At 38.9% G+C, this 25,648-nt stretch overlaps 1 protein-coding gene across 1 annotated transcript in view; it reads left to right on the top strand.

Moving 5' to 3' along the window:
* The window catches only part of ctnnbl1 (catenin, beta like 1), a 100,895-nt gene extending 79,722 nt beyond the window's left edge, over positions 1-21,173 (top strand). Inside the window, exons 14-16 of the mRNA XM_088006877.1 lie at positions 1,095-1,232; positions 4,785-4,857; positions 20,698-21,173. Of these exons, the coding sequence (XP_087863003.1) occupies positions 1,095-1,232; positions 4,785-4,857; positions 20,698-20,786 (300 nt within the window). The 3' untranslated portion in view covers positions 20,787-21,173. The remainder of the gene's footprint in view (positions 1-1,094; positions 1,233-4,784; positions 4,858-20,697) is intronic.
* Positions 21,174-25,648: the final 4,475 nt, after the last annotated feature.

Raw genomic sequence — 25,648 nt, 5'->3', positions numbered from 1 at the left:
ACATGTCTATAAATGTCTACTGGCCATTGGATACATGATTTGACATAAATGTGACATTGTACAGCGCCTTCCCCCTTCTTTTCTTTTCTTTTTTTTGTTTGTTTTGTTTTGTTTCTCTTCTTCACATACTCATGTAAGGTTATAGGCAGGACAGTGTATGATGTTCTATTTTCTCTACTTGTGAAAACATAAAAGTAATAAAAAATGTTTATAAAAAAAAAAGTTAAATCCCTAATTTAAGCAAATTTATATTTGAGGATTGAGAATTTTTATTTGTTCTGGTACTTTTTCTAAATAATGAACTTACCCGTATATTATACAGGGTTTCCCACATCACCCCCTGGCAGGCTAAGCAGAGTTTGTTTATTTTAAGCTTTTTAAACACCAGTGACGGTAAAGACGGGGTAAGCTAGGTTTATAGTTGACTCATTGAACTAGGTGTGTGGGGGTCTGCACTGTCCCTTCTCCTGCCTTCTGGCCTCATGCGGTATTTCGAAATTATGATGCCTCATCATGTACCTCCAAATTTTTGTAACTATTAACACAAAACCCTCAGTACATTAACTACTTCTCAGTGAAACACAGGTAAAAACATTGTTAAAGGATTAATAGAGGAGTTTCAGAAAGAGCAGGAGCTTCTTAAAGAGACAGAAACCCAATTTCATGGCACAAATTGATCAAGACATGTTTTTAAGTCATATTTTATGACTTAAAGTTTTTATAACTGAAGGTAACGCAGTTGGTTGATTGTGCTACTAAAGGATTCTGTGTGCCTGTTAAACCTATGCTACTGTCCCTTTAGCCATCTGACAGCTGCTGTGCCATTCCAGCAGGTCTCAGCCTCTCCATTCTCAGGTTTACCTTTTAGTCTCTAATGATGATTAATGTGGACTGCACGCTTATTGGCAGCATTGTGCTATTGGCATACTGACAGCACTGTTGAGATGAATAACTATGCAAGGGTGCCGATACACTTTAGTCAGGTCCTTTTTTTTTTTGATATTTTTCTGTGAAATCTATTGATTCTGCATCTGTTAAACTGTGAAAAATGCATTTGTGTAAAAGGCTTGTAAACCACATCTAAATTACTCCAGGAGATGGTCCGTCGGGGGGAGATCCTGGACGACAGCATGGAGGATGAGTTCTACCTTCGCCGTCTAGACGCTGGACTGTTTGTTCTGCAGCTGCTGTGCTATATTATGGTGGAGATCAGCAGCTCAGGGGTCTCACAGGTACACACACACACACACACACACTATCTGGCTTTTTAAATGAGTTCTCTCACCAATCAATTATCATTAAGGCTTTCCATCATGCAGCCTGTGGAACTGGACAGCCGTCAGATTGTTTGTATGGTTGTTTTACTCAATTAGCTAACACATCTCACACCTAATCAGAGTTAACTGAACTTGTTGATGGCTACTTTTGTTTATGAAACATTTTGTATTCTTTTTTTTATTATTTTGATCCTGTTCATTTTATGCTTTTTAAAGTAAAGTAAAAATCATTAAGTTCTTTAATTCTTCTTTATTAGACCAACAGTTGGTCTGATATTGACCAAGCCTCCGTGTTTTTATTAGTTCTATTGATCAGTTGGTGCGTGTCATTGAAGTGAAATTGAAGAAGCAGTTCTGCTCACTTTGTGTGTCAGGAGATGCAAATGACACCGATGCAGCATATTTCACACATTCAAAAAGACGGTACACATTGTTTACATATTTAGATTCTTATTTTATTTGAGTCTCAACTGCTTATAAAAGCAGCTCATCACTTAAAAAAACAACTATTCAGCTGGTTTTTAGCAATGAGTTGATGTTTATTGGTGTTTGAAAATGAGCTGTTTCAAAAGTTTCCCTATTGTTGAGTCACAACCTGTGGGCACTGCGCTGTTGCTTACCAACCCCAGCTGAGCTCCAGCTGGTTTTACTGCATTTTACAATGGAAAAGACAAATGTTTTGTGGTTGACTTATCTAGAAACCACTTGCTGAATTCTTATATCTGGTTGGTTGTGCAGGAGGTTCCTGCACAACCAACCAGATGTACCTTCTTGTACATCTGCTTTTCAAAGATGTACAGTTGTATAGTTGCACATCTGTTTGCAACCATTTTCAGGTGCAAGTGTAAACAGTGAGTTGATAGCGGGGTGGCCGGCAGTAGCTTATTTGGATTTTAAGTGACAGGAGGCCCTAAAACAGCTCATTCTGAAAGGAGCTCAAAATAAGCAGAACTGAGCAAACTGAAATCTCTTGACCTAAGAATGATTTTATGCACACAAAAAAATCATTCTTATATTGCCTAAGAAATCTAAGAATGCTTTCTTAGATTTCTAAGAAATCTAATATTCAACACAAACATTTTATTGAACATGTTTTGTATAGCACATAGCAGTGTTGTGGTACTCGAAATTGGTCTTGGTCTTAAGACCGGTCTTAAGACCATTTTTTGATGGTCTCGGTCTCGTCTCGGACTCGACCGCATTTGGTCTCGGTCTTGTCTCGGTCTCGGGCGCTGAGGACTCGGCATTTTATTTCAAGACCAGTCGAGACCGCAACTGTGAAAATATCACTAAACATACAGCACACTATCTAGTTTATTTGTTAACATCTTTGTTTTCAGTGGATGCAAAACGCACTGATTAAAATCCAAGCAACTACGTGTTTCTGTTAGTCCCCCATCTTCCTCCCCTCCCCACCTTTCACTCATGCGCGACGCTCCAGGACATGCGCAGTTGTTTTCTCTCAGCGGCAGAAAATGTTTGTCTAATCGTCAGTAATATAATAGCGCTGCAAAAATAGTAAGAAATCCGATGGCCTCAGCTAACTCAGCAGCGCTTCGCTTTCACAGACGGTGGGAACAACGTCTAACTTTTTTCGTCACTTAGAAAAGTAGCTCAAAGAAGGTAAGCTCCGATGACGTGATGTTAGCAAAGCTAGCTGTATAAAAACACGTTATTTGTGATGAAAAAAAGTTGTCACTCACTGCGCTGAATTATTGTGCGGAGGTGTAGACTGACTTGTCGCATATGTGGGACAACGCTGTGTCTAAAAGTCTGCAATATAGTGATGTGACGTTCAGAAACAGTCGATTCTTCTCCACGGCTCTTTACTTATTAGATAGGACTGGAGTATCATATGGTAATGACAGCGTATTCATGTCTGAGCTAAGCACACGACTATCTGACAACCTATGACAGAACACCGTGAGTTCGTGCTAAGCGTATGACGATCTGACCTGACAGAACACCCGTTCTTTGTTCTTGTAATGCTCTGTGTACACTGCATCATTATTTAATTTAATTATGTACGTTGATATTTAAATTAAATAACTAAAACACAAGAACGAAAGAGCACGCAGAGCATGCACATTGCTCTTTGATTGTTTTTGTTCAAAGTGTCAGCTGTAATGTCTGCCATGGTGTCAGACTGCCTGGCTTCATGTACTGGGAGAGAGGGTGAAAACAGTCACGATGAGCGCCTTCTGTTTGGTTACTTCTTGCTTGTTGCTCCTTGGTCAGTGTTCATAGTTGAGCGTTATTTACCGTCAGGGCATTGCCTCAATTGCTATGTTTAATGGTGCAGACAGTGGTGGTTTCTGACATGAGCAATATGGGCAAATGCCCAGGGTGTTATGTTTTTAGGGATGGCACGAGACCATCACACATTTTAGCACAGAAATGGAATATTTAATATTGGTAAAATGTATTAAGTATTTAATATCTAGGTGTTTTTATGGGAATATGGATCTTTCAGATTATTTTGAAAAGCAATTTTGATCATATTTTACATTTTATTGTGTCATGTAGCGCGGGCCGCTGGTCTTGGTCTTGACTTGGTCTCGGACCCTAAAAGTCTTGGTCTTGACTCGGTCTCGATACACTCTGGTCTTGGTCTTGTCTTGGTCTCGGGTTAGGTGGTCTTGAACACAACACTGGCACATGGACATATCCTAATTTGTTCAAGGAACAAGATTCTGGTCCACTGGAACAATTTATAGCTGAAATGAGAACTTAAAGTATATGTAATAAAAAACACTGACTGAATACTGAGTGTCAGCTGGATTAATATTATATAATTAACACAAAAAAGTAAGGACATTTGTGCTTGGTCATTTGTTTCCTTATTTTAACTGTGCTTTTGGAAATAAATTTCATATCATTGTAAAGATGGCTTTTGTTACTTTAAATGGTGCCACACTGGTTAGGAAAATTAATTCTGGGTTCAGGATGTTGGTTGTGCCAATGAAACTCTCCCACGACATGTTGAACATGTTGGTGTAAATATGCTGAAATTTTCATATTAATTTAAATTTTGTCATATCATTTGTGATATGGAATTGCCCAGATTCTATTATGATTTTTATAGCCTATGATCATTTTTACCAATGGATATCGAAATTGTTTTTCAATGCATGTTGGACAGGAAATTAATGGAGAACTAAAGCATGTAAACAAAATGCAGGAAGTCAGGGTCACTTTATTTACATTTATAAAAATTAAATAACCAGTATTACTATATTACCAGTATTGCATGTCAATACTTTAATGTTTTGATATGGCTTCTGAAGATTTCCAGTGAAGGAGATGCTAATGTCTCACCAGATGTTGAATGTGGGAGCGTTGGCTTTTATGCTAACAGCTAGTCAGTGAAGGCACTAAATAATACAGACCTGGAAGTTACTGTTCATTTTTTCTGTGCCAAGCAAGCTGCAGAGGCTAAAGCAGCTTAACTCAGAAAACAGATACATTTTTTTAAAAAGTCCTTAACAATAATTTTCTTTCTTCTAGCTGCAGCAGCGGGTTCATCAGATTCTTAATATAAGAGGAGGCTCGGTCAAAGTAGTGCGGCACATCATGAGGGGTGAGTACAGCTCAGTGTCTGCTAGCCAGTCCTGGAATGTTTTTCACAGTGTCTGTCTTTTACTAATTCAGTGTTTCAGTTCTGTTTCATTCTGTTTTCTAAAGTCACTCAAACACATAGAGATGCTTCCAATGCAGTGTTTTTCTCAGTGATGATCATGCTGCCTCTGAAGGACATTCCTCACACCTTCACCCCTGTAAGAATTCCCTCCTTTAGCATTAAATTATGTAAAATTATGGTGTCATGGAAGTTTCTGCATGTTTACTGAAAAGCCGCAGAACAATGTTAGACTATTTCCTTTCTTTGCACCGACACCAATGATATAATTGCTTCATTTTAGGGCTGCAGCTACCAATTACTTTAGTAAGCAACTACTCTGATGATTAAATTGAATAATTGATTGATCAAATAGTTGATTAATCAAGAAATTGATTTGATTAATCTAGGGCTGTTGTAAACGAATATTTTAGTAATCGAGTAATCTATCGATTATTCTTACGATTAATCGAGTAATCGGATAAAAAAAATTATAAAATGAAATATTGGTAAATCTGGCATAATACCGGTGTTACTATCAGATATCAATATCAGTCCAATTTTTCATATTTGAGCATCCCTAACAGTTGCTTTTTTGTAGTTTAGAAAACTAACCTGTAACAATAATAGCTCACTTTCTAAGTTAACCAGAAGAAAAGTTATAGAAAATTCTGAAATTATATTGAATTTAATAACAAAGAGGCAGGCTCATAAATATGCTTATAAAAAATGTCTACAATCCAGCTTTTAGTTTATGTATTCATCTTCAGTGAGTTTAATAGATTAATTAAACTCACCTTGCCACCTAACCTGTCACGCTTTGGGTTTGAAAATACGGGAAATGCCGCCTGGAGTGGGAGGAGAGAGCGAATGAACGAACGTAAGATGGCTTTTCTGCTGCTTGACTTAACATCAATACTGTGTAGAGCTGATCTGTTGACTACCATTTTCGATTAACTGAGAAGTAATTGGACCATAAAAGGTAAAATAATTTGAACCAGCCAAAACACATCAGGTTCTGGTTTGGACGGATTTATGGACAAAAAAGTTGTTGTTTTTTTATCTTAAGTCCAAAATGTTTATAATGTTGGTACAATTTTTACTTATTTCAGCTGGGAATGTGGTGTTCTTTCAGGAAATTGACTTTTTATGAGCCTCTATACTCTAGTTAATGGTTACTACATTTGTTGATGATAATCTCAATAATCAAATAATCGTGATTAATCTGGTTAGATGTTTCAGCCCTAAAATCCATGCCATACTTTTTAAAGAATGAAAATACGTTTCCATGGTGCTGTATACATTTTTCTGCTCTCCAATGTTCATAGTAGCCATGCAGTACACATCTTGTGTGTGTATAGAGACCTCACAGATGGAATGTATCACTGAGGCAGATCTGAAGTGCCTACAGTATATAAGATACAGATGGAAAAATAAAGATGTAATGCTAGTAAACACAGTGAAATACATCCAGGCAGGAGCGCTTATTGGTTTTTATCCACATTGCCGGCATTCAGATGATAAAACTCCACACTCAGACACTTCCTGGCATGTATATTTGCACTGCAGTGTAATCACAGCCTCTGTGTGAGAGCGAAACAGACTGCATTCTGCTTTAAGAGTCCCTGTCCTGCCATATTTGGTTTGTGTTTGCGTTTGAAGAGATGCAGTAGCAGGTGTGTTGTTTTTGTCCCTACGCGACATCCATCCTTCCTGTTTAATCGCTGGGTGCAGCTTGAGGACGACACTCCGCTCACACACACCCTCCGGCCTTTGCGGCGTGTAAACGCAGTAGATGGAGTCATCCGTCACACTCGCCAGCGAGCGTGGCGCCTCTCCAGTCCTCAGAGTGCCGCCGTGTTTGTGCACACACACAGAAAACCTGTTGTTGCTTCAGTGTTCATCTGCATATTTGCACACACTTGTGCCTGGCTTGTCCACACAATGTTTTCACTTGGGTGTATAAATGGGTTTCATTGTATTAATTACATATTTATGTTTCCACTCCTGACGAGGGTTCGGCCCAATTATGACGTCATTCTCATCTCTCCGATATCATAAAGAATATCGCTGATGACATGTTCGGTTGTGCAGGTATTTTATTTTAAATCAAGTGCTGCCACTTCTGCAGTGTTCAAGTGGTATAATTGGAGAAAACAAATTTCTGCCTAGAAGTAATTTTAAAATTCCCTCCTGTCAGAAAACAACTCAGTCATAATTTTAATAACAGTTCAAAATATTTAGAGATGCACCCATCAGATATCAATATCTGTATCTGTGCTATTGAAAAAAGTTCTAGATCTGATATTGTTGACAATGTGCCCGATCCATAAGGACAGATGTATTAGTCTAATTCTATGCTTTGTTCTCTGAGCGACGTCATGCTTTATTTATTTTACATTATATTTAGAATTCCTAATTGCTGTTTTTGAACCATTTGAAAGATTTGTTGTAGTTTATTTTTACGAATGTAGTCAACCTATTGTTTTTGTCAGTTTCTTTATTATTTATTTTCCATTGCCTGTTTTACTCCAAAGCACACTGACTGATCAAATTAAATTTGTTTTTACATGTTAGCTTGTGAAGCTACTGGTTTATTTCAATGTACTGTACTGGAGCAGAGTATCAAGTACGTTTGTAATTCAGTACATATTTGTGTGTCTTGAAACACACTTAAAAAGAAACATTTTAAGTCAGTTCAGCTGTTTTTCTTTATCAGATTCAGTACTAAACCTTAGATATCGGTATCAGAGGTGAGAAAGGCGAATCTGTCTGTGCTTCTATACCAGCTGAGAACCAGAGCATGTGATCGTTTGAATATATTTCTGCTCTTCCGGCCCGCAGTGAGTCCTCAGCCTTTCCAGAAGGCCAATGTGTGCAGACTTTTCCCGTTTCAAGTGACCTACCTGGTCAACTTGAAATTGCAGGAAAAGGTTAAGCACATGCAGAGTGTTCCACTAACCGAGCTGTTTTGACCCTTAATGGCTTCAGCTCACCAAATTTAAAGCTGCACCGCAGGAAGAAGACGGCTCAGCTCCAGGTGATGGCGTGAAACCCCTCTGTGGTGTTTTATATAATCTGAGACTCGATTTCACTGAGTTTCTTTTTCTGAGGATGAGAATAACATCCTGTGGGCTTTAATGGCACAAACTTAGCAGATTGAAGGCTAACTGTTGCAATGTAACAGTTGATCTCACACATCACTTATGCTGAAGTTCAGAGTCTGAGCTGAGGTTTTGACAGGAAGGTGACAGAAACATGTTGCATGTGATTCTTTTCACCCTGCAAAGCTTCACAGTTTCTTACGACTGAGTTGCTTTAAGTTCTTCCTTTCTTTATATCAGTCTTTTTTTTAACGTCATTGTTCAGAGATGGTGACCAGGGTTTGAGATTTTGGCTCGAGTTACAAAAACTTCAGACTTAGTTTTCATTGTAAAGTGGTGTGATAAGTAGAATTGAGTCCAGCTATTGCAACTTCCCAAACTACTTTTTTTTTCTCCAGATATTTTAGATAATCTTTGGAAAAATTTTCCAGTAGGAGGATTTTCTTGAAATAACTTGGAGATACAATCCACAGAAAAATAACAGTGACTAGGCCGGAGATCCCACCAGTGTGTCAAAGTCTTCCATTTACAACTCATGAAACGGAAATTTATGAAAAAAAATTAGGAATAATATTTAAGCTTGTTGCAATACATATTTAATCAATTTAATTGCATGATGAATTAAAATGAGCTCATTACATTCTGATGATATTTTTTGGGGGGAAATTTTGTTTGCAGAGACTTCATAATCCGTTTTATTTATGGTTGGTAAAACACAATTTTAGAATGGTCGGCCGATTTTCAAAACCTGAGACCACACGCTAGCTGACAAAAAATCATAGGTAAAAAGGGTTCGATCGAACCATGTGTGATGTCATCCATACAGCAAGAGCAACACACCACACAAACCGATTTATCTCACTGACAGTCAGATTCCAGACATACTATCTTGTAAAATTCCACTATATCACACGTGAATTTAGAGTAAATAAACACAACTGGCGATGTAGAAACAATAGGGATAGTTTGTCAGCTTATTTTAGGCAATAAAAGGTGCAACGAAAAGAAAAGACGTTGGATAAAGGAGTGGAGAGAATGTGAGCCCTGGCTCTATTTGCTGCTCTATGCTATGGAGGTGAATTATGTTTTTCCATCATTACCATTTGTGTGTTTAGATTGTTTTCTGTCGTTTCTTTAAGCTTCATCGATTAATTAGTAGTTGCCGTTTTAATGTTTACAAATACATTGAGAACAATGGGCACACAGTAATGGCTACATAATGGCTATAACTAAAACCAGGCATTAATCAATGTTTTACTAGTCACAACTGCAATCTACCTGCAATGCATGTCGTTAGTGTCAGCGTCAAGCCCTGACTGAATGATAACCTATTTATGTCACTTTAACGATAAACAGCTGGAAAGTTACCGGTTTATCAACTGCGGTAGCAAGTTGGCTCCAACTCCTCTCTTTGTCATTTCTGTGGATATTCCTCTCATGAAATGTTGAATAAACATTAATGTAGTTTCCACATATCATCTCCGATGTCATGGACTCTCAGTTGTGCCATGTCAGCTGTTTAGGATTACCCTCCGTGATTACGTCACCGTACTTTCTGATTGACTACCTGTCACATTCAACAGGCTGCGTTCTCGCTCCCAGTTGGAGAACCCCCCCCCCCCCCCCCTCGCTGCAGCGATAAACTGACCAAGACAATCCAACATGTTGAATATGCCTGATTTAGATCGGCGCGGTCCCGACGTTCTACCGACTGGACCCGATCAGTCGTAACACACCACACACTACGGGATGATCGGTTATCACAAGTGACAATCTTAGAACGTTGGATGTTCTATGATTGTCGTAAGAGGAATGTCAGGGCAAAAACATTGTGAAGTGGGTTTAAGTGGCTTGTATTTATGTTGTATTGTTTTGTAATTTTGGATATTAAAATGTCTTCCAGTTCTAGTGTTGCAAGTCCTGCACAAAATAAAAGTTTCATTGGTCTTTTGAGAGAGAACAAAATTGCATGATGTTGCCATTGTCAATATGTTACTTAAAAATGGTCTAAAAACAACAACATCATTTATCTCAAAAATTTCTCGGACAATTTATCATCCAGCAAAATTTGTTGTGGTGACAGGCCTAATGTTTCAACTCACTGGGCTTTAAAGCCATACCGTTTATTAAAAGGCAGGGAAATCTACAGAGTACTACTGAAAGCAGTTCTGCTTTCAAACAGAAAAGTGGATCTTGAGCAACCAATTAAAAAAAAAAAAAAAAAAAGACAAGTTGTCGTTTGGCTTCATGAGCTGTGTGGAACAGCTTCTGTAGCCATGATGGTGGAAGTGTCATGCTGTGGCCTGATTTGTGTCATCTTTGCATCAAAGTTTTGATATTTTCATGAATTGATGCTGTCTGAATTAATGTCTCCAAGGAAACTGAGGAAATGTGAAACAGCCTCGTAACACAAGTTTTTCCGTTTTAGTTTATGAAATGTAAATCTGATTTTACCTTTGACAAAACTGCTATTTTAGATAGTACCTTTTGTATTTAACTACTATGTCTAATGGCTGTACTTTAAAGATCTTATTGTGTTATTTTTTAGAGAATCTGTTTCTTAAAAGCACAAACAGAATTTATGACTTTATAGCTCATAGATCTCAACACTCTCCCACCAGATCGTCTCTAGTTACTGTCCCTGCTGTAGCTGTGTTGGTGCAGCTTCGTTCTTGCATGTCTGTGTTTTGAATGACTTGTGTTGCTCCACCTGCAGCCGCAGTCAAAGCCTGTGCACCGCGTCCCCTTCCTGGAAGCGATCCCACTCGTATTTGTTGCGGATCAGTCCTAGTCACTGACCTGAGTAATGGCAACGCTCTGCGCTGCATTGTCCTCAGCCGTGTTGCCGTGGTGACAGCAGGGAGAGGGCAGCGATGTGTTGAAGAAAAGTTGAAGAGTCGTAGAGTCTCTGACCTTCCTGTGTGTATGGCTAACTGCAGTGCCTTTCATAGACAGAGATGCAGAAACGGGTTCACAGTTGCAGGCGGGTGCCTACAAGATGCTGTGGATTAGGGCTGAAACGATTCCTCGAATGATTCGAGTACCTCGATTACTAAAATTCCTCGAGGAAAATTTACCTGCCTCGAAGCTTCGTTAATTTATGTTTTATTAGTTAGCGCACCGTGTTCCGGCCGGGACTTCATTTGCGTTGCGCGGAGCTCTCACTTCCGCCTCTGAGTTGTTGACAAAAGCTAAGTCTCAGCGGCATAAAGTCCAATCTTCAAGATTGGTCCGTGGGGATTTTATTGATTGATGATAATGCCCGACTTTTTATCGTTTTTGGGGAACCAATAAGCATCCTTAAAATGACTGGGGAATGCCTGGAGTACGGCAGCATTTCTCCTCCGGGGCTTCTGGTTGAAAGCGAACGGCGGGAAGAGCGCTGAGGTGAGCGGATAGCCTGAACAGGGCGGGCGGCTGAGTAGCTGATGCTTACCGTGTAAATGTAGCTTTACCGACGAACCGCACAATAAATTTCATATCCCGGTCTGAAGAAACGGGTGGCGGAGCGCATCGTACATGGCTGGTAGATGAGTTTCTGAGTGTGACCAGTGAAGGTGTCGTAAATATCCCGTATTGCTTCCCCCCGTGTTCGTCCCCCGGTCTAACGGTTCGTCAGTCCGCTGGTCTATTTCCTCCCCTCCATCTTACGTTCGTTCATTCGCCCTCTCCTCCCACTCCAGGCGGCATTTCCCGTATTTTCAAACCCAAAGCGTGACAGGTTGGGTGGCAAGGTGAGTTTAATTAATCTATTAAACTCACTGAAGATGAATACATAAACTAAAAACTGGATTGTAGACATTTTTTATAAGCATATTTGTGAGCCTGCCTCTTTGTTATTAAATTCAATATAATTTCAGATTTTTCTATAACTTTTCTTCTGGTTAACTTAGAAAGTGAGCTATTATTGTTACAGGTTAGTTTTCTAAGCTACAAAAAAGCAACTGTTAGGGATGCTCAAATATGAAAAATTGGACTGACATTGATATCTGATAGTAACACCGGTATTATGCCAGATTTACCAATATTTCATTTTATAATTTTTTTTATCCGATTACTCGATTAATCGTAAGAATAATCGATAGATTACTCGATTACTAAAATATTCGTTTACAACAGCCCTACTGTGGATCCTCAAGATTTTATCGACTTTCTCCTTCTGTCTCCCTAGCTGCATTTAGGGCTCAGTTAGCCTTAAAGTTCAGCCATTTTTGGCCCTGTGTGGCCCTAATCCATACAGAAGAGGGTTAGGGCCACTGAAGGGAAAAAAACAGAAAATCAAATTCTAACTCTGGATTCTAAGTCTGTCAAATCTATGTCAAAATCCAAATCAATAAATTTCTCATGTCTATGTTAATTATGTTGTTGGCATTCAACGTCCGAAACCAAGACTAAAACCCACCTGTTTAGAGATGCCTTTAAAACATAATTAATGGAATATTGTTAATATATACATTAATATATGACGTGTATTGATGGTGGCACTCAATAAAATGTGTCACCATTTGTTCTTAAATTGGTGACCATATGATTTTTTTTTTATGGCTTTTTGTTTTTGTGGCACTTTGAACTGCCTTGTTGCGGGAATGGTCTATTAAAATAAAACTGACTGACATATGAAATGAGCATCTATTTATGGTTCATTACTTGTTGATGTAAAAAAAAAGGATTGATCATGGTTTTAAAGTAAATAAAAAATGTTTAAAAAAATTTCCACAAGTCAAAAATAAAAAAATGCTCTGACATTTCTAATTCTAAGGCATTAATTCATTCTAAGGTATTCATTTCTAATACTAATGTATAATTATGGATATTTATAACCCTTACATCGATAGTGAAGGTTATGTGAATAAGACCAGCATTATGCTAAGCCAGCCTACAGTGGAAGAAATTTAATAGAAGCATTAACAAAACATGTTGATGTTAATCAACATGTGATTGATATTTAAAAGTAATCACATAACTATTTCTTCAAGATATGTAAACCTGATTTTCTGTTTTTTTTTTCATTAACCCTTTAATCCAACCCTTCAGGATTGTTCATTTAAGTACTGCTGCCTCCACTTTCATATCTTAGTTTTGATGATGGTGGCAGGTCATAATTTAATTCTCCTCTGAACATTAAATGATACAGCGACCTCCATCTTCTGGCGTCAGTGGCTGTCACTGTTAGCCTTCTGACCTGAGAACTTCTCAGGAAGCCCATGACATTCCCAGCAGCTCTGCTTCCTGTTTTTTTTTCTTTGCTGCTTTTTTAAAGGTTATGCTTGAAATTAAAACCTCCAACATCTCCAATTGGAGCCCGACTCTTTAAATGTCATTTAATATGCCTATGTGGGGGAAAATGTATGCCTGAAAAGTATTTGTTTTATTTTAGACAGAATAGTGAGCTGCTTTTTTCTTGTCGACGGTAATGATGAGCAGTCACCAGTGATTGAGTCGGTTTGGGTTCTACAGGTTAAGATAACAATTCTACAGTTTGGTCCAGTTTGGATGGAAATTAAATTTTATCTACAGTTATGGAAAAACGTTTAGGAAGTGACAGAAATGTTTGTTGTGACTTTTATTTATATGGTCAATTGACAGATTTGTATCAGTTTTGAAATTATTAGCAACTGCATCCAATTTATTGAAAAGTCACAGCACTAATGTTTCTCCTAGCTGTCATTTTATTCTCATATGCTGGATTAAGTCCTGATTGACATTCATAACTGATAGTACGACTCTGTTCGATTGGGGACCAAAATTGCAACATTTGGTCCCCAGTCAGCTGCTGTGGTTTTCTTTCACACTACATTGTGTCAAAGGAACCAAATTGTTTGAAAAACTGTTTTCCTCCTTGACTTGGGGGCACTGCACCAAGAACCTCTGAAGGAAAAATGAAAACCTCAGAAGAAGATAATGAGCTCAACTTCCTTCTTCATGAAATGTAAAAAAAAAAATAGAGTGGCTTCAGATTTTAGATGTTGTAAGGTTTCTCTGTCGTTGGGAAAATACCAGGAACCATTTCTGCCATTATTGCTAAACACTACTGTTTGTTTTGGTTGTATTTACCCAGAATGCCCTGCGTTATAGTCCTCTTTCGCTTTTGGAGCGGACTCCAGTTCACTTACATCAACGCGTTCATCCGAACTGCTCTAGAGTTCACTAACCCTAGACCGAGGTTTTCAGGTGGACCAGTCCGTATCAGAGTTTGGTTGCGTATTCACATGAACCAGACTTCATAGGCAAATGGACTGGATCAAAGCGAACTGAACATGGCTGGTTTGGGAGGAGAGCATTTTGGGAGGTAACCACAGGTTATCTAAGGAGTTTTCTGACTGCAACTCTACAGATTCACCATTCTGTTGCCACTTATCATTGCCGTTTTGCATTTTCGCACAATGGTCCCTCATACTGGAAAATCCATCAGTTATGACTGAGTTGCTTCTAGGTTGTTGAAAGAAGCTGCTCTTGGACAACATTTTAATCCCACACTTTATTTGTGGCAGAGTTTGGGAGCAGAACTTTGACTAAGCCCTTTCTATGTGCATCATTCAGGATGTTGCAGTGATGACGCAGTTTGACACGACTAAACCTTTCTCCCTTGTCCAAATGATCAAACGTGGGATTCATCAGAAGAAATCAATTGAACCAATCTTCTGCTATCCATGCCTGTAGTTCCTGCAGAATTTCTGTCTTTGCCTAAAAATCTTCACCTCACTCTCAATGCTGATGCTCAGCTGTGGCACCCAATGCAGTGAGTTCTGCACAAGTAGCAGCAAAATTAGCAGAGAACTTCCTGGATTGGGACGCCTTGGTATTCGTTGGACGTTTTTGGGTGTTGTGGGTCGTCTTTGGAGCAACTGAATCTTACACCTTAAGATCCTCAGTCATACAGAAGGTGTTCTTTTCAAGCAACCTTGTGAGTTCAGTTGGACTTTCTGAAGTGATTCCACTGAAAGAAGTTAGCCAGTCATTTATTTCATGGCCCAAAATACAGTTTAAATAGTTTCTTGTTGGTCAATCTGATCGGTAAAGAGATTGAACAGTATATCTTTGTCCTCAACCTGATCTATGGTCACCAACTCTGGGTAGTGACCAAGCAAACGAGATTACGGGCAGAAAAGTGAGTTTCCTCCACCATTGAAATAGTCTGAAATACCCTTACTGCAGTGAATATTTCATCATGCTTTCCTTAACATTAAAAAAAAGCCCAGTATTATGTGTTCCCAATATCTGTAAAGTCTTTTCTTAGTCCCATTTCATCTGCCATTATCTTTTATTTACAGCCTTACAATGTATAAAAGCATCTCTGCCTGCAGGGCGAAAAAACAAATACAAAATGACAGCAGTTCCTCGTTCTCCTAAACCCTGTTGGCTTTAGTCAGGAAAGCTCCCTTTATTCTATTGTCTCTGCAATGTCTCCCAGAGAAAAACAGTTTTTTTCTTCTTCTTCCATCTCTCTGTCTCTGGGTTTAATGTGTAATCCCTCCTTCAGAGGCAGAGCGGATGCGCGGATTCCACCGGGGCTGCGGCAGCTGCAACTTCCTCTTTCTGCACATTAGACTCACAAATCGACCGTCGAGCGGTCTCAAAGGCCTTGTGTGGGAGGCAGAAACACAAAATGAAGAAAACAGTGGAAATGTTCAGCAGCACTGCAGAATGTAGCAGGACCTGTTTCTGGGTTCTAGAATGACAGTCAGGATGTGGTTAGGTTGCCGATTTGAAGGGCAGAACTGTGACTCGGAAAGAAATTAATGTTTTTGATTGTTTATTCAATGTTGCATGACTCTGTGTTTTTGTCTTTAATGATGTAAAGCAGTGGTCCCCAACCTTTTTATTACCGTGGACCGGTCAAGACTTGGAAATTTTGTTGCGGCTAAATCCTGAATAAACCCAATTTGGGTTGTCTTGGCCCTTTTATCGCAGCCTGTGGGGTTTTCCCTGACTGGGAACGAGAATACAACCTGCTGAATGTGACAGCAGGTGACGCGGTGACGTCAGAACAGAGGGGAATCCCAAACAGCTGACATATCGAGCAACTGAGAGTCCGGTGGATATCGGAGATGATATGTGGAAATGTTTATTATTATATGTAAAGGTCATTGTTATATATGTTTATTATGTTTATTCAGTTAAAAATGTTAACTATGAAAAAGTAGTCACCTCCAAATCATAGTGCAGCAAATAGAGCAGCTGCTCCCGTCGTCTTTTATCACCGCCTTTTCTTTTTCTTCGTCTTTTATCTCTTAAAATGACTCCACAAACTATCACTATTGCTTCTACATCGTCATCCGTATTTGGTCATTCTAAATTCCCGTATGCGATGTTGGGGGTTTTACTGGATTATCCTCTGGAATCGGTTCGTGAGGTTTGGAGAATCGGCCGACAATCCTTAAATCTTTCCGTCTAAACCAGACTTAAGACTCACAAGCTCTACTCATCTCCTCTCCACTGCCCAAACGACTCTGGTCGCTATGGTAACGTTTACATATCCCTTCAAAATAAGATACAGATGCACCACAAAAATGAACATTTTTCTTTCGTGAACATTTTAACTCACGATAATGACTAACGGAGCCCTGAGCTTGTTTCTCTGCAACGAGACGGTCCCATCAGGGAGTGATGGAGACAATGACACCCAAAGTGTTGCTTATATCCACAGCCTGCTTGGTCTCTACGAGGTGAAGCAGTTTGAAGCTTCATTGCCTCATTAGCAGCCGGTCGCCTCATGTTACACAGAGCGGGTTTGTAATGTTTGACTCACCTACCGGTCCGGGATAAATCCATCCTCCTGTCTCTTCTCTGGGCCTTTTCCCCTTTGCAAAGAAACTTTCCAAAGACATCTGATCTGTTTCTTACTCATTTTGCTGCTTGTGGGCTCAATGTTGGCGCGCAAGTAACCGAGAGAATCCGGTTAAAGGATTTTCAAAATAAAAGATCCTCCAGACTTTTATAATACATAAAACGTAAATATTTAATTACTTCTTGCGCGGCCCGGTACCAATTGGTCCGTGGACCGGGGGTTGGGGACCACTGATGTAAAGCACTTTGAAATGCCTTGCTGCTGAAATGTGCTATACAAATAAAATTTGATTTTGATTTGATGCTGAGGTAAGTTACGTTAACAGGGAAGAAGGCTCAGACGCAGAACAATAAACAGATGAAATATTCACAGAAAGCTGCTATGTATTAGTTTTGCTCCTTTTCTTAATGCCACAAAATATAAAAGTGTTCAAATTACCCAAATTGAAGCTACAGGAACTGATCTACCTCTGTTAAAAATACAGATTTGTCATTATTTGAAGATGATTTGTGATGTCAAATAGAGGAATTGCCTTGGAGACCCTCCTGTGGTCAGTTTAAGTTTTCTTTCAAGCATACTCCAGGATGAATTTGTTCAAAGTCAAAGTGGCAGAGGCATAAAACAAACACAAGAATACAAATTGAAAAACACTTTTTTGTACCTCTATCTAAATTTTTAATCTGATCTTTATTTGCCTGCAGGTAATTCATTCTCAGATTTTTGACAAACTGAGCACTGCTCTTTTATTACTAAAAGAAGCAGCAGTAAGATGTCACTTTGGTGTCTGAAAAAGACAAAACGAGGAATCAGGTGGTTGAAAAACTGACTGATTGATAGTGCATGACCTTGATTCTTCTTTGTGTTCCCTCTGTGAAGAAAAATATTAAAGTCAGCTGGTTATTTTTATCTGTTCATTTCTGCTATATTCCAAACTTTTTGCTGTTTGTCATATTCATGTTATTGGATATTTTAAATCTGATTACCTAATTATTTTAATTGGTTAAACAAAAAGAACCTTTTTTTCTTCCTAGAAATACTTGATTATTTAGTAATTTAATTTACTGCCCAATTTCTCATTGATTGTTTTCACAAAACAAAATCTAAGTGAAGACTTTACACTTCAAAACATAAATCTCTTGTATAGACCTGAAGTCTCACTTGGAAATGACCTTAGAGCTTTCCATGACCCATTAGCACTAAAACAACAAATGTAATCTAATTACCTGTTGACGCTTTGTGTGAATGGGCATCTGATAGGCCAGCAGTCTACCCTATGATTATGGAGGTCATATGACCACAACATTTATTCTTTAAGAACGTATTTTTTAATTGATAAAATTGGTGTTTGTAGTACAGGGTTTCCCCCAGTGTATTATAAGCCTGGCGGCCCGCCATGCTTTACTAGCCTCGCCGCCAGGCTAAGCGTTGCTTGTTTACGTTTCAAGAAAAATAAATAGAAAAATAAAATCGAGTTTTTTTTTTTTTTTTCAAGCCGGGCTGCAAGCGTCTCTGTTGCTCTGAGCATTTCAGTAGCAGAGCAGATTTATCCTTAAAGATAGGTTTATAGTTTATGCATTTAAACCCGACAGCGTAGACCAATCACACCTCAGCGGGATCGTGTGCACCTCCTTCCACTCAAACTGAACACAGGCTGACCTGTATGGATATTTACATCAACTTAGTGAGGAATTATGATCCTTTGGAGAACTCTAGGTAAGAGTTTAAAACCCGCCGCGTTAGCTCTGGTTGCGCAGCTCAATGTGAACCGCAGGAATAAGTTGTAGCGAATTCAGAGGTGCGCATTGTGGAGCGGTGAGAATGATTTATCTTTGTGAATGAACAACTATCTGCGGCGTTTACATCTCAACACGCTGCATCTGTCTGTGTCTGTCGTCCCTGTAAAGTTCATGTCTGTGGTCCCGGTTGGCCGGAGCGTTTGTGGATAACGAGCAGCGCTAACCTGATCGTGCAGGTTCAGCCCGGTGAGGAGCTTTAACGCTCTCCTCGGAGTCACGCATCACGCTGATTTTATATTATTTTATTATTATTTTTAGTATTATTTTTCCAGTTACACAATGCATCAAACCATATCAAATGCGTTGTCTACTTACAGTTAATGCGTGCGGCCGCACAAAGATCTGAGAAACTCGTGACCGTCGGACACGGTCGAGTCCCATAAATTCGACCAACCAGAATAGTTTCTGTGACAATTAAAACTCAACAGACACGAAATGGAACAACTACTAAAGCCAAATCTCCCGTTTGTTGCGCATCTCTGCGCAGTGCAGCGGATTTACTCGTCATGCAGGGCCGGTCCAAGGCTGCATGAGGCCTTGCAGACTTTGACTTAGGGGCCCCTCCAGCTGCTAAAATCATCAGCAGCTCTAACAGCTTCTGTGTTAGATTTAGTGAAATATGGGAGAAGGGAGTAGTTTAATTGGCCAGCTTAAAAAGCAATAAGTTATAATCGCAGTTTACTAATTTGGATTTGTAAATTCAAAGATTAAACTCACAGCATCAGATTGTTGCTATGGTAACAAAACAATCTGAATATTGTTCTTTGAACTTTTACAAAGTAAACTTGCCAGCTCCTTAAAATGTTGCATTTAAATGTTAAACAATTTAAAATCTTTTAATCTATATATGCTGAAATTGAATCAAATTTAACAGCATTGATCATCTCAATAAACAAGTGTTACATTCATGTATCTGTGGTCTGTTTTAAAATATTAGCATTTACGGGGCCCCTGAAGTTCTTGGGGGCCTGATGGAGCTGCTGACTTAATTTGGATTAAACAGAAGTGCAAATTTGTTGTTTTTAGACTAGTTGCAGGTTTAAATAGCATTTCACTGGAGATCTTTTCCTGTAACACATAATTACACAGTAATACTTTAATATTTCCTGTCAACTTAACATCTTTTAATACAAAAACACGGTGGACCACCTCGACGCCCCGACCACCGGGCTTAGCAAGTTTTCTGAGGGAAACCCTGAAAGTATACAAAGTTTCCAAGAAACTAAATAGTGGCTTTGATTATCTTTGAGCTTCATTCCATTTTAATTCTACAATTTGAGTTGTACGTTCTGAAGTTCCTGACCAAAATATTGAATATTTTCATCATCTTAAACATTTTTGGAATGTACTTTGTAGATGACAGGACTTTATGCCATCACATTCAGAGATGGAATAAACTTAGACATAATGTGACATCACAGAAAGAGTTATAGTTACACAGTATGACGCTGAATTTCACACCATTTCACACAATATTCAGAATGGAAACGCATCCAAAGCAACACTCATACTATGAAGTATAACACTGAATTGCTCAACCTTCATCCTGTTACACATACACACTATTCATAATGAAATTACATTATAAGTCACACACGACAGGATTTGATGTTCCACAAAATCTCCTTCAGTTCGTCGTGTTTTGATCGGTATGGTGTCACACATGGGAAGAGAGGAAACTGGACTTTGTGTCCTCATTATGTTGGGGTTGATTACAAGTTACAGAAATGAAAAGTCCAAACATTGTTTGTTTTTTACTTGGTTATTGAAGAACTGTGAAGAATTTCTTTAGTTTTTTTATGTAGACACTTTATTATCAAATCACAACCTGATTTATCCACCGTTCAACTCTGATTTCTTAGAATGTTAAAAGAATAAAAGCTTTCATCTCTGCTTCCTTGTGTTTTACAAGCAAGTCACGAAAGATCTGTCTGCAGAAGTCTAACCTCAAAGTCTGGGATCTTCACATTTTAAAAATCCTGGCCGTTCTTCGGCTCGGTGCACAGAGCGGGTCCGTCGGTTTTTCTGGTCTTAGAGATATTCTGATTAAAAGTCAACCAGCAGAGCCTGTGCTGTCAAACCAACTAATCCCCGGGTTTTCTTTGGTCTTTTGCAGAGTACGCAGAGAGCATCGGAGATGGAAAGAGTGACGAGTTCAAAGAGGCAGAGAGGAAGAGGATCATGGACCTAGCAGACAACTTTTAGTCTTTTATTCCTCATAAAGACACAGAAATCCTTCACCACAACCAAAACAGTTTTATTTCAGTTGAAACTTTACTGAAACCAAAATAAAAACTTCAAATAATAATCATAATAAAAAATGCTGGTTTGTTTTGATAATGTACAGAAATGAAGTACTTTAAGACTCCCTCTATATTCTTACCTGAATCATTTACTTCCACTCTCCAGGTAAGACAATCCCAGTCCATCTGCTCTAGTAAATAATTTAAAATTTTATTTGGTTAAATTGGTTTGCTGGAACAGAAATCCAACAGGAGATCACAACAGATAAATCCCATTTAACCCGCTCTGCTCTGTGTGTTTTGGAATTTAACTGTAAACTATTTTCTAATAAAACATTTTGGTATTAAACCCCCTGCCTCGTTTTGTGCAGCTTGTTTCGTTAATGTCACGGTTTACAGACTGAGACGTGCGCGGCGTCCTGATGGCAGTCTGCTGCGCGTAGCAATCTCATTACATCCTCACCCCTCCCCCTTTGATTACTGTTGCACAGGAAGTGGTGGCATAAGAATCCTCTCCGAAATCCAACCTGCTTGTGCTGATTTTTTTTAAATTTTCCCAGGAACCCACAGATGGATCTCAGCAGTGGAGGTGTGTTACAGTACAGCTGCATACAAACAAATCCAGTTATTCTCTCTATTTTATGTACCATCTTCTATTAGATCATTCCGATTTTTATGCTTTGAAACAAAAAAAAATTTAATTAGTTTTTCATTTGAAATCAGTGGAATCAGAATATTTATATAGCTGTGACCCACTTACTTGTTTTACCATCTATTTTTAGTGCCAGAAAGATTGTAGAAGGCCTTTTACTAAATATATAAAGAGGAGATTCGATTTGATCAGAGAGTGGAGAGCTGCTGCTTCCCTGCTGACAAATAAGCAGCCAGTGATGCAGCTCCTCATCTGATGCTTGACTTTCTGACCCGGCGCAGCAGAGAAAGGCTCATTACCACAACCGGAAAGGAGGATCTGGATGGGCTAGTTCGCCTCTGTAGACACTAAGCTTTTCACATTTACTCTGTAATAACAGATTTTAAAGGCATTGTTTTTTTTTGTTTTTTTGTCATCAAAGCAAAACAAGACCAAAGATGTTAAAGTTTATTTCCATTTAGGTGCAAATATCTGCACTGAAAGTGGGAAAGTTCAGGTTTCTGCTCTCTTAATGTATTGAGTTTCCTTTAGTCACAAAACCAGATGCACTCATGGAAAATGTTCTGAGTTTTCTAAAGTCATTGAATGGCCTGTTTGCAAATTAAAAATGTATGTTTTAGTTGTTTTTTTTTTCATTAATTTACATATTATTTGTTGTCTGTAAACAGCTTAACTCAGAATTTTAAAGTGGACCTGGAGCAGTGTTATGTAAAATTAACTTTTGACTTTTTTTTATTTCCTTTATTTAACCAGGTAAACCTTGTTGAGATCTAGATCTCATTTTCAAGAGGGACCTGGGCAGAAATCTGCAATACACAGCAACCTGATAACAAAATAAAACTAATTAATACATATGCACAAGTGTAAAACAGTATAAAACAATTTAAAAACAGTGACACTGTTAAAGATTCTCGTTGCCTGTTTTTAAGAATCGCTCGAAATAAGTCCAGTGAAATCAATTCTGACATCTTGATTTCATCACATTGAAAGCTTCCCTTTTTCAGTTCGGAAACCTGGAACATGCAAAAGAAAAATGTTAGAACGTAAAGAATGGGAATTAACAGATCTATGTAAAAGAGAGTAAGTATGCTGGAGCCAAGCATACATTGTGTTATATTGTTATGTACCTGGAGTGTTGCTTTGACTCTTTCATGCATGTTTGAGAAACACTTTAATTTCCATGGCAACCATTCAGCTGTGAAAAACACCTGGGTGGACCTAGCCCCGCCTTCAAGGACAAAGCTCCTCCTCTGAGATGCAGTTTCAAGGCTTCTGCCTCAGAGAGAATCCCTCCCCATGACTCTCCCACTCAGATCCTTCAGACTAACCAGCAGCAATTAGCAAACAGCTGGTGGAACTGCTGCTCAGTAAAATGATAAAAACATTGCTAAAGCAATGCATTGCAATGGAACAGAGACCCAATTTAAAGTCATTAAATTACAACGTCAAATTTCTTTAAAGTCATATTTTATATATACTGAAGGAGACAAAGTTGCTTGATTGTACTGTAAAATGATACAAAGAGGCTGGAAAGCACACGGTATCGGCCCTTTAAAATAATTTGTCATGTTCTGTGATGCCTCTGACCAATAACTCAGTTTGTGCCTCCCACAGTAACACCGTTCACACTGAAGAGTGTTGCTATAGGACATCCGTGGGTCTTGCTTAAAGTGCATTGACTGATCTGAAAACGTCACCACACGGTGAAACTGATTTTGTTCACCCGCTGATTTGTTGGTGCATCTCTTAAGAAATCCAATTTTTTCAAAAATAATTTTAAAAATCCCTTCTCTTTAGTGGGCATATTTTTGCTAGAACCAATTCACCCCCTCAGTTTGGAGCATATGTTTCATTTTCTCGCTCATCGAAGAGTTCAGCTCTTCAGTTCGCTGAACGGCATCGGACTGGGCGAGGTCACTGAAATGTTTCCTCACAGGATGAAGGCGATCGTCCAGGCAAATTTTGAGTGACCCGTTGTTTCAGAGGACGAGCCAGTGTGAAACCAGACAGACTGACCCCAGCAGCATAACGGAGCAGATGCCCTCACTGTGGGAGGTAATGGTTTAGGAAGTTGCCCTAAGTTGTCCTTTCAAAGCCTCATTTTGTGGCTCTTTACACTAAACTTCTCAGTACTGTAGTGAAACCAACCCTTTATTTATGCCTCATCTATAATAAGCTCTCATTTAGTATGATGTCCTCTGCAGACCATGATTCCTGGCAGCAAGCGGTGGAGCTGGGAGGAACGAGGGGCGACCCGTCGACAGATGTCACATCTGCTTCCTCTCCTAAGTGTCTTCAGCAACTCTAATATCGCTCAGTAACAAGATGTGAGGGTGGCGGGGGGGCTGCGTACCGTATCGGCGGCGGAGGCGCGGCCCTTCACATCTCTTATCAGTGATTATGACTGCAGCGTGTTTAACAGCGGTCGTACAGCAATTTCACAGCCGAGGGGAAGGGGAATAATTGTATTTTCCAAATGACTGAGTGCAAACAGTGCACCACTGTGCTGCTGGGCTCGTCTCTCTGGTCGGGACAAGGAGACGGTGTGTAAGAGCTGCTGGTGAGGACAGAGAGAGCAGCAGTAGAGGGTGTACAAATCAGAGGTTTGGTTTTGCAGAACCTGAAGTTCAGCTTTTTAAATTTTTCTTCCGTCTTTCACACATTTATAGACCCACAAAAGTTGAACACCCTTTAGAAGTTGTTTAAAAAGCCTTCAAAAAATAATTTTTTATGGCACAACCACAATCTAGCACTGAAAACAATCTCATCTTGAGAACATTTATTTTATTTACTCATTTATTCAGTGAATAAAAAAAAAACCCGTGTAAAGCTGCAGTATGAAACATATTTGTTAAAACTGTCACCATGTCGTGACCGTTCATAAAAACATTGATGTCTTCAAACTCTTCCCTGCTGATGCTGCCTTCTGCAGGAATGCAGCGCCCAAATGAAAACAACCAATCAGAGCCAGGAAGAGGGTCTTAGTGCTGTCAATCAAACATGTCTATGCACAGTTCAATATATGCTAAAGCTGAAGGAAAACCATTGAGTCACCATCATCAATGGTCATGCTAACTTGGTTTAGTATTCATTGCTATCAGGAAGAAGCTGTTGCTAGCAAAGAGGGATTAACTGTGCTAAGACCCGCCTCCTGGCTCTGATTGGTTGTTTCTAGTTTGCATCGGGACAAGACTGAGCAGCTCCCCCTTTTTTATTCACAGATTGTCACATATTATACTTTTCACAATGTAATCACAGTTTCAACAAATATATAAAACATATATATTTTCTTATAATAGTTACATACTGCAGCTTTAATAAAATAAAAAATCACCAGTGGTGTATTTGACATCCTGAAGTTTTAAAATGAATATAAGAAGTATTTTATTTTACTGTTTCAGTTGATCAGGAGGTCGTGGAACTTCTAATCAGGCTCTTTTTATTTCCTGGGGTAAAAATATGATGTGACAGAAGTTCATTTCTTTTAGCCACTTATCTTCCCACTCTGTGAGGAAGTTTTTAAAAATCTACAAAACTCACTGCTAGACAATTAGAGCAAAAGTGGCAGCTTGGCATCATCAGGTCTCAATAGTGATCCTTATGCCAACTTTGCTTAGCAGTAATATCAAAATAAAAATTTCTCAGTATATATAACAAAATCGTAAGCGTTAAATTTCTTAAACTGCTGGAGCTTTTCAGAAAAAATAAATCTATTTGGATTTTTATTGAATTAAAGTAACGAGCAGAACAGGAGATTAAAATTAATCAACCACTGCTGTGTTCAGGGAGGCTTATTAATGATCACAAAATAAATATCAAACCTGAAAACCTGATATCATAACGGACTGAATGTTGTTTTTAACGTAATCTCTGGTCTGCTTGTAGAGGGCAGGCGGTTGCCATAGCAACGGGTGTGCTTTAATGACAAAGAGATTGACTAAAAAGGTGCGAGTGGTTTAGTTGATCACCTGTTTGGGTTGTTTTACCTTTGCTTACCTTTGTCTTGGCTCTTCACAGCCGCTGTAGTTTCTGAACGTTCAATAAACGACAAACTTGGACTAATTACCTCGTCTGTCTGTGAGTATCACGTCATTTACAACAAACGTCAAACACGGCAAATATATGTTTAAGTGTTTAACAAATGGCTTTTGCGATAATTATGTGAAATTAAA

Source organism: Poecilia mexicana, unplaced genomic scaffold (assembly GCF_051168715.1).
Source record: "Poecilia mexicana isolate PSO_F unplaced genomic scaffold, ASM5116871v1 scaffold_7, whole genome shotgun sequence".
Lineage (NCBI taxonomy): Eukaryota > Metazoa > Chordata > Actinopteri > Cyprinodontiformes > Poeciliidae > Poecilia > Poecilia mexicana.
This window is presented reverse-complemented; position numbering and strand designations above follow the sequence as displayed.